At 42.8% G+C, this 17,296-nt stretch overlaps 2 protein-coding genes across 2 annotated transcripts in view; one reads left to right on the top strand and one right to left on the bottom strand.

The window, feature by feature from the left end:
- Positions 1-17,296, top strand: part of LOC112821706 (large ribosomal subunit protein eL19-like) — a 475,653-nt gene that overhangs the window by 63,045 nt on the left and 395,312 nt on the right. The gene's annotated exons all lie outside the window — the stretch shown is intronic.
- SLC9A2 (solute carrier family 9 member A2) overlaps positions 1-17,296 on the bottom strand; it is a 96,662-nt gene that overhangs the window by 21,367 nt on the left and 57,999 nt on the right. Inside the window, 4 exon segments of the mRNA XM_025869073.2 lie at positions 1,431-1,501; positions 2,293-2,382; positions 13,139-13,341; positions 13,735-13,952. Coding sequence (XP_025724858.1) covers positions 1,431-1,501; positions 2,293-2,382; positions 13,139-13,341; positions 13,735-13,952 — 582 coding nt within the window.

Genomic DNA, 17,296 nt, shown 5'->3' with positions numbered 1-17,296 from the left:
CTGAATATTACGTCAGGAGGAGAGACACACGGTCAGCTCCTGGTGATCGGGTGAGCTGGCTCCTGCGCTCCATGGTCCCCAGCCCTGTGGTCCGAATTAATCCCGGGAGACTGTTTTTCAGTTTATATGAAAACATGTATTTAATTCTGCCTGGATAGTGTACTTTGCCCATTTCAGCTACAGGATCCTTGAAGAGGGGTGCCTAGGTGGCACAGTCGGTTAAGTGTCTGACTCCTGGTTTTGGCTCAGGTCATGATCTTGTGGTCATGGGATCGAGCCCTGCATCAGGCTCTGTGCTCGGTGCAGAGTCTGCTTGAGATTCTTTCTCCCTCCCCACTCTCACTCTCTCTCTCTCAAATAAATAAATAAAATCTTTAAAAAAAAAAAAAGATCCTTGAAGAGAGACACTGAATATTATTTATCCCCCACAAAGCTTTTTTTTTTTTTAATACTTTATTTACTTATTTGACAGAGAGAGACACAGCAAGAGAGGGAACACAAGCAGGGGGAGTGGGAGAGGGAGAAGCAGGCTTCCCGCTGAGCAGGGAGCCCGATGCAGGGCTCCATCCTAAGACCCTGGGATCATGACCTGAGCCGAAGGCAGACGCTTAAGAACTGAGCCACCCAGGCGCCCCCACCACAAAGCCTTTAAAGGTTAAAAACAGATAGATAGACACATTATATAAGCACACATAATCTTTCATATAAGTGCAGCTTTTTAAAATATTTGTTATTTATATTTGTTATAATATTTGTATTTAAAATTTATTTGTAAAATACTTGTTAGTCTATTTATATTGTCAGGTGCTCCGAAGCTCTGCATTTGACAAAGCCCCTCGACATGTGTGGGACAACAAACAGTAACAGAACGCTCAGTGCTTCACCAGATACACTGTATTCCTCAGCCTCCCTTGCAGTGAGAAAAGCCCGCATGACTGAGTGCCGGCCACAGAAGGCCAGGCCATGTGTGTAACTGGAAGAATTGTGTGAAAGCTTCTGGTAACTCTAGTTAGGAGGAAGCTAGTACATATTCTTTGTCTCTTCATTATCTTTCTTCCTATGTGTAGCCTGGAATGTGCGCACGATGGCTAACATGGGAGCAGCCATTCTGGTCTAAAAGGCAACCTTGGAAATGGAGGTGGCTTGTAGATTGACCAGGACAGAAGCGTCCTGGGACCATGACGAGTCTGTGGAGCAGAGCTCACCTGTTACACCTACATTGCCTACAGAGTTCTGGCTTTTTACATAAGAGCAAGATAAGCTTCTATCTTGCTCCGGGTCTCTGTGATTGCTGAACTTTATCTCAAAGTACATACTACAGCACAACACAGGAAAGATTTGCAACACTGAGAAATAACACAAGTCGGTAAGTCCTGCTTTCAGAGTGAGCCAGAGCCCCTTCATACTCTAATGGCATAAGACCTCCTTACTTGTCTCTCCAAAAGTTGTGACCCCAATGTCCACAAACGTCTTCAATCCCAGTCTTCACATGATCAAAAAACTAAAACAGAAAAAGTAGGCTACTGATTAATTTTTACCTGAAATCAGTAATTTGCACTCTACTTATATCATGCCTACACTTCAAAGACCCTAACCGTTTTTGTTTTTTTCTGTTGTTGGGTTTTTGTTTGTTTGTTTTGTTTTGTTTTTACTAAAAGCAATGAAACAATGATTCCTCTCCAAATACACTGATTTTATTACATCAATAATAGGCAATTCTCAGGTTATTTTTCTCACCATAACAGTTTGTTCATAATTTTGGAAAATATGAAATATGGTGATAATTTTCCAGTAGAAACATTTTCAGATTGAAGGAAGTAACAAGAGGGACTCCTTGTTCCTGGGGCGCCTGGGTGGCTTAGTCGGTTGAGCATCTGGCTCTTGGTTTCCACTCAGGTCATGATCTCAGGGTCATGGATCGAGCCCTGAGTTGGGCTCTGCACTCAGGGGGAGTCTACTTTGGGATTCTCTCTCTCTCTCCCTCTTCCTCTGCTCCTCCCTTGGTCATGCTCTCTCGCTCTCTCTCTCTCTCTCTAAAATAAAATCTTTAAAAAGAAGAGGGATTCCTTGTTCCCCCATTCCCAGGAGGTCTAGCAGGTGAATTTGGAGAAGTCACTGTGGGGCTGTGCTCACATCCCCCTCCAACTCAAGTCCTTCTTGGCCCTCTCTCCCTTTTACCCTCTGCCACTTCCCTCTCCTTCAAGAAATGAGTGCCAGAATGTCAAGCTGTTGACTGAATCCAACAAGTTTTTCTTTTATCACTGAAATCATCATTACTACGTTAACACTCACCCGGCAATGGATTTCTTCACTGACCGCTTGCTGTTTCTTATTGGACCTCTTAACATCGAGAAATTCCACCAATGGTCGGATAGTAATTCCCTGCACAGAAAAAAAAAAAAAATAGTATATCTTCTTATAGAATTAAGTGAAAAATTCAAGAATAACTTTTATTCTTCTGAGCTTTGATAACCAACCAAAGATATCCTCCTCTCAAGATTTAATACACTACGTGTAACACTTTATTAATTTTTCCTCCTCTCCAATAACTGGCACATTTTCCTAGGGCCATGACCCAATACATGCTACTAGAAACCAAACAATGGACAAAGTTCAAGAAATTGCAAACTAATTCTAAGTAATTCTAAGAAATAGAGAAAGAAATACCAAGAAACAATAAAGTATTATCCAAATCAGAGGAATCACCTACTTGCATTATCCATAGAAGACTTTTCAATAATTCTTATATTCATTAATTTATTAAAACCATTTTAATGGTACTTCTGCTAGATACATGTTAGGGTCTTGGCATTTGGGATACAAAGATAAATAGTTAAGGCACTCAGTTCTAGGCCTTTGTAGTTTTATAGAGAGAAGGGTATGCCAAAAATAGTTGTAGAGAAGGCAAAAGGAAGGATAAGAGAGACACAGGAAGCCAGTCCAGAAAGGCCTCATAGAGAGGGAACAGTGAATAGTAGTCTTAAAAGATGTTGGAAGCATATCATAGCGGGGACCAACCACGAGCAAAGAATCAGCAGTGAGAAAGAGTACAGAGGGGTTTGGTCATGTTTGTGAACTTGAAAAGTGGAGAGAACCATAAGCTATTTAGCAACCTAAGAAGAGAAGAAAAATTTCCTTAACATGATAAAAAAGACATCTGCCAGAAATCTATAGTGAACAGCTGACTTAATAATTAAACATTAAAAGCCTTTCCATTAGAACTAGAAATAACACAAGGATACTCTTTATCTACTATTTGACACAGTTCTGCATGTCCCAGTAAATTAAATAAGAAAACAAAGAGGTAGAAGTATAGATACTAAAAATGAAATAACAAGATTTTTGTTGCTCATGCCTGATCTAGTTTTTGTCCTAAAATATCTAAGACAATCTCTTTTCATTTAAAAATACCAAGAAAGTTTAATAATTTGATTACACATATCAACATATACAAATCCGTCCCATATGCTAATTTTAAAAAAGAAACAGAATAAGCACCTACATGAGAGAGAACATATATATGTAAGTGTGTACTCACATATAATATATAAAATATATATAGTATACTATACAGACACTAACTATATACACTTATATAATCCATCCATGTATATATATAAAATATACAATCCTATCATGAAATGCATAAAATCTTCACAAAATAACTATAAAACTTAGTAAAAGGATATTCAAAAGATCTGGGTTTTAAAAAGACACTTCCTAGATGGGATTACATAACAATATTATGTTGACAATTTTATCTCAGTGCATGCAATACAATTCTGATACCTATTCCAAAAGGATTTTTATTAACAGAACTTGAGAAGTCAGCTCTAAATTAGTCGGGGGCAGTAAAGGTAACCAGGTAAATTTAGAAAAATAAGAATGATAGGAGAACTTAGATATCAAGACAAACAATCAGCTAATATACTTAAAATTATGAGATACTAGCACTAAAATAGGCCAAGTGAGGAGGGGGTGAGAACATGGGGTCAAGGAAGATCCCCAAGATTCCTGCATGGTAGGCAGGTGGCTGGCCCTTCTTGGCATGGGGAACACATGCATGGGGGCGGTAAGTATCCACTTGGGATGGGTACATAGAGCTATGTTCCCTGTCATGCATTTGATTTCGTCTCGCCTTTCTGCATGTCTTTATTTGAGAATGCTTTTGATAATATAAACTGTGACACACACACACACACACACACACACACACACACACACACACTTTTTAAGGGAGGTCATTCACTGTGTTCCATCAATCCAGCTTCGGGCATTTTTAAGCTTAACTTTAACTTTCTGGAGTGTAAACTGATTTTGACCAAATTTAGTAGAAGACACACCTTACGTCCTATTTGCTTTTCAGTCTGTCACTTTGAAATAACACAGGAGGTAACAGACAGTTTTCCAGTCAACACGTATCCTGTCATTTTTAACTTATGTAAATGAAAATGGGTATAAACATGGTTTAAGGAGTTGGGTGATTCCACTGAACTCTAGATTCCATGAAGCCACTGATTTAATAACCACTCCAGAAAAAAAAAATCAACAAAACCAATGCAATTTTGAAACTATATAACGTGTTCTAAGGACGCTAACTGTTGTTTTGCATGCTTTTTTCCTATCAGTATCCACTTAGGAAAAAAAATAAGTGAGGGCCCAACAGTTGTAGATATGGGACATAAAAATAAAGATAGGACACAGGCCCCAATCTGGATGTTGACTCCTTCCACTGGACAGATAATCTAGAAGTTAGTGCACTGTCACAAATAAAACAAAACTGATCAACTACAGGAAGCAAGTGTGGCCTGGTACCTAGGGTAACTCCAGCTTCTAAAAATACAACATATTGTAGTTTATAATTAATAAAATTTATAGGTTATATGCAACAGATCACAGACACTGTCTTTGAACAACCTCTACTTAAACAGCTCCTTTCAGAGTCTCCTATTTGCTCTTTGAAGTATTTGCAGTTGTCATGTCATGTCAACAGGAATGATCTGATAGGTTCCTCTCCCTCCCTTCTTCCTTCCTTCCTCAATCCATCTATTTTGGAGGCAGAGTACCTGGCATGTGCGAACGTCATATTAAGTTCCCCAGGCTGGATGCTATCCTCTGGGAGCCTTGGGTCTTGGGTTGGGAGAAATAAAGGAAAAACACAAAAACAACAGCTAACCTTTGAGAAGGCACCTTATTTTAACCACATTGGAAAATTTCCTTTTTTTTTTAATTTTATTTATTTTTTTGAGAGAGACAGAGAGAGAGCACAAGAGGGGAGAGGGTCAGAGGGAGAAGCAGACTCCCTGCTGAGCAGGGAGCCCGATGCGGGGCTCGATCCCAGGACCCTGAGATCATGACCTGAGCCGACGGCAGTCGCTTAACCAACTGAGCCACCCAGGTGCCCTGACATTGGAAAATTTCCAGTTCGGGTCACCTGCGAAGCAACCTTTGATAAGCCTGAGAAAACAGCTTGTTACCATCCGTGTAGGTTAAAACAATAAAGTAACACCTTGGTTTTCCATCAAACCACCGAAAACCATATTTGCAAAGGACAAGTGACAGGTTCCCCCATTCAATCGGCTTTGGCACAATACACACAACACCTCAGGGCCAGACCTGATGGGAGGGAATCATTTAACTGCAGGCACGACCAGGCAGCCAGCCCGGTGAGCTCTGTTTTTTCCACCCTGTGCCACCTCTTATCTCCACCTGCCCGCTTCTGCAGACACAAAAAAGAACTGCTGTCTGATGAAGTAATGAGCATTGTTTTGGTTTGAGCTTTTGGAAGAAAATGATTTCTTGTTTGGTTGTTTTTTGTTTTTTATTTAATTAAATTTTGGAAAAAAAAAAAAAGGGTGGGAGGAACTGCCTTACATTTCTCTGCTCATCTAGTAGACAATGTCCAGAAAAACAAAGAAACTCTCTAACAACAACAACAAGTCACTATCATTGCTCTGCTACCCCATATCCTCTGTAAGGCCTTGCTCACATTACGAACTTCATTATTAGAGACCATAAGCCCGGCTGAACAGGTGGTATTTATCTTTGAATGGGATAAGTGGGCAAGAACCATGAAAGTGTTCTCGGGGGGTGCTCACGCTCTTCACGCCACAGTCTCCCGGCCTCTGTGTATCTTTCTTTCCGGACTTAACCACACTGCACAGTAACTGGCTGTCAGACGTCTGTCTCTTCCCCTGAATCATGTCTTTCTCTTTCCTGTGCCATCAGTGTTTCTCTCTGCCGTCAACCAGCATTTAGGCATGCTACTATGGCTCCCATCTTTGCAACACACAAACAAAAGCCCTCCTCTGGCTCACATTCTCCTCTTGCGGCCACTACTTTCTTCTCCCAGACCTCAGCAGACTTGCCTTCTATCTCCCGTCTGTCTCCAATCTCTCTTTAGCCTTCTCCCTGGAATCCAACTGATGGGAGTTTCCTCACCATCTGACCCCAGCACTCTTGTGAAGATGTCCACTCATCACGGACTTGCTCCATCCAATAGTCCACTCTTTGTTCCCACCTTGCCTGACCATGCACCCCATTTGTCACAGTTGCTAGAACCCTCTCCTTCCTCAACACTTTCTTCACTTGTGTGGATGAGCCCCTCTTGATGTTTCTCCCATTTTACTACTCACCTTTTTCATTCTCCTCGACTGGTTCATGAATGTTCTCTTGACTTCTCAATATTGGTATGCCTCCTTATCTATTCTCTCCCTATGCTCGCTCCTGAGTTGTTTCTTCCAGACTCATGTTTTACAAACCATCTATATACCAATGAGTCTCAAATTCCTATTTCCCACTCTGGCTTCTCCCATAAATTCTAGACCCACACATACAATTGCCTAGTCAATATCTCTATTTGGATGTCTAATAGGCAATAGGCACATCCAAGATCTATGTGTCCAAAACCAAACACCTGATTCCCCACCCTTCAAACCCAATACTCCACCGATATTAAATTAAAGACCACCTTCTTTTACCTAGTTGCTCAGTCACAAACCCTTGCAACTATCTTTGTGTTTTCTCCTACATCCTAAATTACTCACCTACATTTTTTATCTTAAAAAGTCCTGATCATCTTGCTCATTTTATTGTAGGACCAGAATGAATTTTTGTTAGTTCCACAGAATTCCACTTAGTAATGGTATATGCTATATGCTAATTAAATATAGGAATGTATCATTGTTACACTATATACGTATCTTAAACGCGACCATTCGTTTAACAAATGAAAGCACGATGTCTATAAAATAGTTGGCATCATTGCCCCAGTTTGACAGGCTAAGTCAGCAGAGGTATTTTTTTTTATTTTTATTTTTTATTGGGAGGAGGGGCAGAGGGAGAGAGGGAGAATCTTAAGCAGGCTTCACACCTAGTGCAGAGCCCCATGTAGGGCTTGATCTCAGGACCCTGAGATCATGACCTGAGCTGAAATCAAGAGTCAGATGCTTAACTGACTGAGCCACCCAGGTGCCCCCAAAGGTATCTGATTTTGGGGAAAGGCCAGCCCACCCTGGGTCCTGAGTATCCCACACACTCTTGCAGGGGCTGCCCATAATGCAGGGCTTCAACTGCCTTTACCCAGGCCATTGTTCAGGGTTGCATTTGCAACAAGCAATACTGAGAGATGAGGTAATGTCACCCTCGAGACAAAGAGTGATAGATCCTCCAACTCGGTGCCTGTCTCCTGTAATGCGACCCACCACATGTGTGGACATCCATCCTGGGCCCTCTGTGGGGGGACCTGGGGTGTGGAACACTGGCCCAAACCCACGCGAAGCTCTGGCTACTGCTTTGGCCATGAGTAATAAAGCCCTTGGTCTATGATGCAGGAGTCAGGTGTCCTCTGCAAGCATCCATGGAAATTTTACAGGCAAGTTAAACTTGTTTACTTGCAAATAGGGTAAAATCCCAGATGCTTCACAGTTCTAGACAATGACTTACAACAGACACAACATGGATCTGTGGTGGAGGCAGAAAGAGACTGTCCTCTTTTGAATTCCAGTCAGCCTCGCTACCTGATGGGCTTCTAGATAACCACCGATGGATTGCCAGAATTCGGAGGATCTGCTATCTGATCACAGGGATTTATTAAATAATAACCAGATTGTTCGTTGTTCTGCAAACATTTTTCTTTTCAAAGAAAAGAAATGTACATCAAAGGGCATTGTTTTTCTTTCTTCTACAGCCATTTTACTTTATGTTATAATTAAAACATAGCAAATCATCAAGTTAAATCATCAAGTACTATGTTTACATACAAATTTCTTCTCTACTGCCTGGGAGGGAGGTACCATTATCCAGAGGCTGTTCTAGACAATAACTATCAGAATATCAACCAGAAGCTTAACCCAGGACAGCCTGACTCCAACGTCTGTGCTTTCTACTACTAGACTCTACCTCCTCCCCAATCTCAAATATAATTTTAAAATGAGACAGCTTATATTTTATGTAGTATTACCAATCTTATCTAAAAGAAAATGAATTCACACGAGCAAGGAATCAGAACTGTTTACTCATTCAATATTCCACAAGCAAGACTGTATTCTGGTAACATGTTAATATGCTTCATCAAGAGGCTACTTTCCTAATTATCAGCCTGATTCAAGGAACGTTAAAATTCTCATTATAAGTCTAGGTGTCAGATAATAAACCGTATGTCACATGGAATTCTATTTTAGAAGATAGTGCTAACTCAACAGTATTAGGGATGGAAAAGCTCATCATACAAGAAATACTGAAATATGGGGGAAAGACACTTAGAAGTTTAATGATAGATCCATCAACATAAAAGTTGTCAGTTGAAAAAGAATGCAGAGCCCTCAATCAGAAGGCAAACTATTATGCATAGATTATCATTAATTATTTCTACTGTGTTTATAACCCATTAAGTATTTTCTTTCAGGCTTCTTTCCCTGAGTTCCTTAATTATTGATGTACTCTGGAAAAAAAGGTCCTTTCTGAAGGGAGTGTGTGTGTGTTTGTGTGGGTGGGAACCTGTGTGTTCATAACCCAGAATCACTTAAGAGCCAGGTCATTAGTCTCCAATCTGTGCACACAAAAGGGTGGGCCAGACAACAGTGGCAGCAAGATTACAGTATGGATGGAACTACAGAAATTCCTCTTCCCCATGGGCATCAGAGAGAGCTTCACCAGGTTAGTCTTAAACCTAATCGGAGGAGAAGACTGCTCGTGATGTAGGCTTATAGACTCCAAATACTGACCCCCCCCCCAAAACTCTGAAAGGTAAATTTGATATGCTTACAATACCAAATATAGCCAATAAATCTAGACTATTCTGTCTGTGGCCTCTGATTTTTTCCATTTGTCACATCAAAAATTCTGTTAAATATTGCTATACATGCTATTCATTCAAAGTGGGTGTGTAGGCTTTGAAGATGGGGAATCTAAATTTCACCTGTATCTTTTGGTTGATTTACAATTCCCAAAGGCCAAGATATAGGAGTATAATAACAAGACTCTATATTAATCACCTATGTCCACATTTACATTGAATAGTAGTATACCTTTCCGCAATACTTTCCTTTTTCCTATGTATGCTATGTTTGTTCTGATTGTAGAAATGTCATTTTATGTCTGTTGAATCTCCTAACTAAAAAATTTGAGCTTGTCTTTTGTATGTGCTCTCCTGAATTACATCTTCCTATTTTGTCATTTTTTAATTGGATTTTACAAATGCACGGGTCCATGATGTTGGGGGAGGGGGCCGCTTCTACACTGTAGATATCTGAGAAACACTTGTGTGGGTAACAGCAGCTGATACAGTCATCTCCAAATGACCCAGTTCCTAGTTACACTAGACTGACATGGTTCTATTTTTGTATTTGACACCTTAAGTTCTGCGAGCACGGAGGAGTCCAGAACACTGACTAAGCCTTGGCAGGGCTCGCAGGTTGTGCTAAAGGACAGGGCAGCTGGCCTAGGAGAGGCGGTGAGTCACGCACCCCTGCCTGACTTTTCCCCTCAAGCCTGCTGCCCTAGGAGTCTCCCGAGAGATTAAAAGGCTCAGGGCAAAATGGATTCAATGCACAATTTTGCCTCCGGTAAAATAAGGGAGTAGCAAATTGGATGACTTTTTACAAGGATCCTATAAACACTTTAATAAAAAGATAAAGACGGGCGCCTCGGTGGCTCAGTTGGTTAAGCGACTGCCTTCGGCTCAGGTCATGATCCTGGAGTCCCGGGATCGAGTCCCACATCGGGCTCCCTGCTCAGCAGGGAGTCTGCTTCTCCCCCTGACCCTCTTCCCTCTCGTGCTCTCTATCTCTCATTCTCTCTCTCTCAAATAAAATCTTTGAAGAAAACCAAAATAATAAATTAAAAAAATAAATAAAAAGATAAAGACAAGAGCATTTACTTCTCCTCCACACCCAGGTGTCTCCCTGAGTTTAAGAAGGACATGGGATATTTGAACCAAAACTAGCATGTACTACTATAACTGAAACTGTTCCTAACCACGACCTGGTCAATAATGTCTTCTGAGTGAAGTCAACGGAGCTCAGTAAGTCTGAGCTCATCCGTGGGTCCCAGTTCAGCTTCTGTCACTCACTCACGTGGGCCCTTGGGTCTGTCTCCTTTCTGTCTTTCAGCCTCATGGGGCTCATTCTCAAAGGTCTGTTGTGAGGAATGAAATGCGATAATACATATGGAAAAGGCCTTGTCTGAGTGCCTGGCACAAGAAAGCCATCAGTGATGGGTACCAGAAGTAGGAAGGTGCTGGTGACAAAGACAGTAACAGGAAGTGGCCACTTCTTGACTTAGGACAGGGGCTCCCAAGGCATTCTTCTCCAGGATTCCTCACATAGGACAACCCACTGTCGCCAGCCCTGGGAGGTGTGAATGGATGAAGGATGAACTGCTTTTTTGGGGACGTGATCAGTGGAAGGAGGAGGGGCACAGTGAGTTACAATACTGAACTCTTACTATGCACTTCATTTAGAGTTAACATTAAACTGGTTCCCGTCTCACATTTTACTATCTGTGTAGACTTGGGAGAGGCACTGACGCATAGGCTCATTACCTCAGTGTCCTCATCTGTAATATGGGAATAATAACAGTGACTCCTAGAGTTCTGTGCCACAGAACTGTTACGAGGAATAAATGTGATAAGATAAAGAGAGCTTAGATCTGAGTCAGGCACCTAGAAAGCATTCTGTGATGAACTGTTAATTTTTTTTTTTAAAGTACCTCCTAAAGGGGTGCCTGGGCTGGGCAGTCAGTTAAGCACCCGACTCTTGGTTTTGTGCGGCTCAGGTTGTGATCTCAGGGTCCTGAGATGGAGCCCCGCCTCTGGCTCTGCGCTCAGGGCGGAGTTTGCTGGTCCTTCTCTCTCCTTCTCTGTACCTCCCCCCACCCCTGCATGTCTCTCTCTCTCTCCCTCTAATAAATAAATAAATCTTTAAAACAAAGAATAAATAAAAGGTACCTCTTAAAAGTAAATAAAATAAAAATAAATAAATAAAAACCACCTCCTGGTTTTTTCCCCTTTGTCAGTATCACTTGCCCTCAGGCTCCCTGGCTGCCTTCCTCTTCTCCCCAGTGTCTTCAGGTTGGCTGCCCTAGAAACCAGTTCCTGGTTCTGTGTACTGGCTTCTTTGATATATATTCACTCCCTTGACCATCCTGTCCAGTTTCAGTGCTTCAAACACCAGCTCTCAGCTGTCTCCTGAACTCCAGACCCAGTACCCTGCCGCCTACTCATCCCCCTGCTTGTAGGTCTAATCGGCTCCCCTCAGCGGGCATGCTCGTAACCGAGTCCCATCCCTTCACCCACCCCCTTCGCTTCTCACGTGAGAGGAAGTCTGTCCTCCCAGCCGCTCGGGCCAGAAGCCCTGGAGTCCTCAGGGATGGCTCCTTCCCTCGCACCCACGTCTAACCCACTGGGGGTCCACCTTCATGATGGAGTCGAGGATCTCATTCCTTCTCGGCACCGGTCCGCGTGGTGACTACACTGGTCTCCACACCACATTTCCCACATCTGTTCCCTTAGCAAACTATTCTTCAGTGCCCAGCGTGATTCTTTTACAAAGTAAGTCAAAAACACATCAGGCTTCTGCACAGAATCCAAAGGCTTCCATTCCACTTGGAGAAGAGTCAGCCCCTACATGGGCCTGCGTGGCCTTATCCTATCTAGGACCCCAGGGTCCGCCACACTGTGTTCATCCCCATCCCTCCAGCCACACTGGCCAGGAACATACTGCCTGCATACCTTTGGTCCTATCAGCCTGGAATGTTCTTTGGCTTAGCTAATTCCTTCGCTATCCCCCACAAGCCTTTACTCAAATGTCACTTTTTTCACTGTTGCCTTTCATGACAATTCTATTTAGAACTGCAACTCCCCCTCACTCACTATTCTGCTTCTTGATACACAGCACCTTTCACCTTCTTATATACTCTGTAATTTACTCACTTAGCACGTCTAGTGTCTAGTACCCGCCATCCCCTCTGGGATGTAAGCTCACTAGGATGGGGATATTTCTGCATTTTGTTCACTCATGGATCCTAAGCCCCTAGAGCACTGCCTGGCACATAGCAGGAGTCCAATACATATTTACTAAATGAGTATCTGCAAAATATAATCTCCTAAGGGCTGGCTTAGTAACTTAAAGAGACTGACTGGCAAAGTCAGGATCTTGACACAGGCCTGTGTTCTTCCTACCACACTTTTCTGCCTCCCGATACTAAGCATGTGTTCACGCATCCCAGCATTTCAAGGAACACACTGCTATGCAGTCAACTAACGTCACATTGCTGTTGGAAGGTCGTCACACAAGTAGCATTTAACGAGTACATTTCCTCGGTCAGAGAGTTAGACAAATGACAAGGATTAGCGAGCTCAGTTTATAAGTTTCCAGTAGTAAGCTTAGATCACTAAGCTGAGTTTCCTTAAATAAGAATGCCTGCGTGTGGGCCAAGTGACCAAACTGGATTCTCTTAGGCCCCTGCACAATCAGGTGACACCAGGAAGCAGCATTTTTCCTAACATCATAATTACCAAAGGCGCAACACACCTTCACCACTTGGCCTCTTGTGGAAGGCGCGCGTTATGATAGCCTGAAAGATCTTGTCTCCTCCTGGTAACCAGAGAGACTCTGCCGGGAGAGAGAAGCTTACTCACCAGGATGAAGACAGTAAAGAATATGACAACAATGGCAGCTGTAATGAACAGCTTTTTCCGGGGAAACACAGCAGCAGGTAGGAGAAACACAAGTGCAAAGCAGATGGCACCTCGGAGCCCTCCATAGGCAATGATGAACTGATCCTTAAAGGTCAGGGGAATCGTCCGGAACCAGTTAATGACCTGAGTCAGGACAAAGACACCTGAGAACGAAAAGCAAAACCAAAGAAAACAGACTGTGTGAGGCCGGAACATGAAACTAGAAGGAAGACTCATTCTCGGTGCTTCTGTGACAGGGCAAAGTGTCTAATAAGCCCCACAGTCTTTCCCCCCTTCCTCTGCTCTCGGGCATTCATTGTTCGGGGATAACGGGTGAAAATGTGAACTCAGGGAGGCCAAGAGACGTCAGTGTGACTTACAGCAAAGTCATGAAGGTACCTGGGGATGAAGGGAATCCATGAGGAATGGGGGAGGGGGGGAGAGGGAGAAGCAGATGAAGCAGATGAAGCAGCAGCAGCCGAGGGCAGGGATGGGAAGCAGCAAGCCCCATTCTTCTAGTGAGTGCGAACATTCCTTCAGGAAACAAGCACCATTACCCAGCGCTCGCCAGATCAGACAGAAGGCAAGAGTGAAGCACACGAAGGCCCAGTTCCACTCATGGTTCTTCCCGACGGTGGACACGCCCATGAAGATGAAGATCAGGGTCTCACTGACGCTGCTCAGCATCTTCATGAAATACTTGATGGTCGTGTACGACTTCTGAGATACGTTTTCTTCCACATACTTATTCATAGTCATTGCACAAGCAGTGATTCTGCAAGGAAAGATATAGCTTGACAATGATCCTAATCAGAATAGAAGAGTCAGCACTTAAGAGCTAAGTTATGGCTCTACCCTTCTTCCCAACACTGTAACATTATTGATTGATTTGTATAAGTGAATGTGATTTGCATCATTGGACCCCACTATCTCCGGAGGTCTTCATCAATACCTATGGCTTGAACTTCTCGGCTCTGCCCAGCTTTGTAGTCTATGGGCATCAGCACCTGTCAGCATCACAAATAGAACAGGTCCACAATATATTCAAAACCCGCTATCTTCCTATAAAACCAGTTTTGTTTTCTCTATCACTCTAGTGCCTAAAACGCTAAGGTATTGCCTACAATGCTAAACTTGAAATTGTAGTCTCATTGGCCTTCTCTTCCTGCCACACCTCCTCCATGCCCCCCACTCCACCGTCTCATTGTGTCACCAACTGTTTTCAACCCCTCATCCTGGGTATCTCTTGGACCTACTTACTCCTTCTTTATCCTAATGCCTTAGTTTCCACTTCTGGAAAATTCACAAAGTATTTATAGGCTTTGAGATCACCTAAAGAACAGAAATCCCTTTCCTGTTTCCCCCAGAATCTTCGAAACTCTGGGACCACAGAGCTCTGGTTTCCCCTCCAACGATATCTATTTTAATAGAGCACCTGCGCACACTCTGGTAAGGGAAGGGCTCTAGGGTCAAGTCCATGCTCCTAAGCTGGACAGCTGAAGCTCTTTACACTCTTCACTCAGTGGACAGATCCAGTTTCACCTCCCATCCCCTCTCCACCCAGTATGCACCATATGCCTCGACGGTCTGTAATTTCCCCAACATGCCCTGCTCTTTGCTATCTTCTCGCCTTACTGTGTGCAAAAGCTCCTCTCTGTCTGAAATGTTACCCCTGCCCATCTCAAATGCCCCCTCAGAGGGAAATTCAGTATGAACTGGGTGACAGCTCATCCTAGGTTCCATCTAAAGAGACACCGATACTAGACATCAGCTGTAGCAACATTTTTCTAGATATGCCTCTTGAGGCAAGGGAAATAAAAGCAAAAAAAAAAAAAAAACACAAAAAACTATTGGGACTTCATCAAAATATAAAGTCTCTGCACAGTGAAGAAAGCAATCAACAAACCAAAGGACAACCTACTGAATGGGAGAAGATATTTGCAAATGACATATCCAGTAAAGGGTTAGTATCCAAAATATATAAAGAACTTATACAACTCAAAACCCAAAAAACAAATAATCCAATTAAAAAATGCGCACAAGACATGAACAGACATTTCTCCAAAGATGACATACAGATGGCCAATAGGCACATGAAAAGATGCTCAACATGACTGATCATCAGGGAAATGCAAATCAAAACCACAACGAGATACCACCTCACACCTGTCAGAATGGCTAAAACCCAAAGCGTAAGAAACAACAAATGTTGGTGAGGATGTGGAGAAAGGGGAACCCTCGTGTACTGTTGGTGGGAATGCAAACTGGTGCAGCCACCGTGGAAAACAGTATGGAGGTTCCTCAAAAAGTTAAAACTAGAACTACCCTAATGATCCAGGAATCGCACTAATGGGTATTTACCCAAAAAATACGAAAACACTAATTCAAAGGGAGACATGCACCCCTATGTTTATAGCAGCATTATTTACAATAGCCAAACTATAGAAGCAGCCCAAGTGTCCATCTATACACGAATGGGTAAAGAAGATATGGTATATACATAAAATAGAATATTATTCAGCCATAAAAAAGAACAAAATCTTGCCATTTGCAATGACATGGACTGAGCTAGAGAGTATAATGCTAAGCGAAATAAGTCAGTCAGAGAAAGATAAATACCATATAATTTCACTCATATGTGGAATTTAAGAAACAAATAAGCAAAGGAAAAGAGAGAGAGAGAGAGAGAGAGATAAACCAAGAAACAGACACTTAACTACAGAGAACAAACTGGTGGTTACCAGAGGGGAGGTGGGTGGGCGGATGGGGGAAATAGGGGATGAGCATTAAAGAGTATACTTATCATGATGATAAAAAAATACAGAGACATGGATACTAGAAAGCACCAAAGGACTCCATTATCAGAAGGCATTCTAGAATGAAGACAAAATTTGAGTGAGCTGTCTGCCTTGCACTGAGTGATCACCATGCCATAAGCCAACCACTGGTCATGATCTGTGAAGTTTTCCACATTCTCCTATCTTCAGAGCTACAATGACCCTAAAGGCACCTCGCCGCCAACAACTGCATGGAGTCCTCCTTACCCTGAGAAGATTTCTGCTATTTTGGGAAAATCCTCCTACTTCGAGCACACGGATAGGCAGAAGAACACAAACCTAAGGGCTCTCTGAGTGAAGACCTAAACGGGTAATCATGAACACATTTCATTGCAAGAAAAAGACCCGTTTCTTACACACACAGAACATGTCTATTTATTTGTGTGCCCCTATTAAAAGAAAACAGAGAACCTGCCAGGTCAGGAACCATGCATTTAGCTACAATGTCACCGGCCCCAGAATGAGTGGGTACTTCTTTGAGATTTATATGAGGGAGGAGTGCATAATTCACGTGGTTCCCAAAAGAGTGCCTTATTAAATAAGCTAATAAAATTCAGCAAACACAAACACGTGGCAAGGCCTATGAATAGCTTAGGGCTTATATAGTAACAGTCAACCTTTATAGCACCCCTGCTCTGTGCCAGGTACTATGTAAGCACCCTGTGTGGATTATGTCAGTTCACCTCATTACAAACCTCTGAACAAGTTCTGTTAGCATTCCCATTTTACAGATGAGAGAACAAAGGCAGACAGAGGCCCACTTACTCAAGAGGACACTGCTCATAAATGGTGGTGCCAGGAGTTTTACTCAAGCAGTCTGAGTCAAAGCTGGCACTGTTGAAGATGGAACCCTTGCTCTGTCCAAGCTCTCAGCGAGCCCAGTCACCTTGGATGGGGAAGAGGTCTCACGCCCCTGCCAAGCCCTTGCTCATCCTTTCTCAGGTACAAGCCTGTTTGTATTAGCTTCCAGTGGCTCAGTAAGAAATTAGCCAGAACTTAGTGACAACACACAGATTCATCATCTTACGCTTCCAGAGTTCAGCAGTCTAAAACCACTTTCACTGGGCTAAAATCAAGGTGCTGATAAGGCTGTGTGCCTTCTGGAAGCTTCAAGGGAGATTTTCCTCACTTTTTCTAGTCTGGAGGCTGCTTACGTGCCTTGGCTCATGAGCCTGTCATGCCAACCTCTGCCTCCTTGGCCATGTCTCCTTCTGATGGCTGATTTCCTCCTACTGTCCTCCCCTCAGTATCCCTGTGATTTTATCCAGTGTCATCTCCCCAT

The sequence above is a fragment of the Callorhinus ursinus genome, unplaced genomic scaffold (assembly GCF_003265705.2).
Source record: "Callorhinus ursinus isolate GAN/ISIS: 27379988/994484 unplaced genomic scaffold, GSC_fseal_2.0 scaffold10, whole genome shotgun sequence".
Taxonomy (NCBI): domain Eukaryota; kingdom Metazoa; phylum Chordata; class Mammalia; order Carnivora; family Otariidae; genus Callorhinus; species Callorhinus ursinus.
This window is presented reverse-complemented; position numbering and strand designations above follow the sequence as displayed.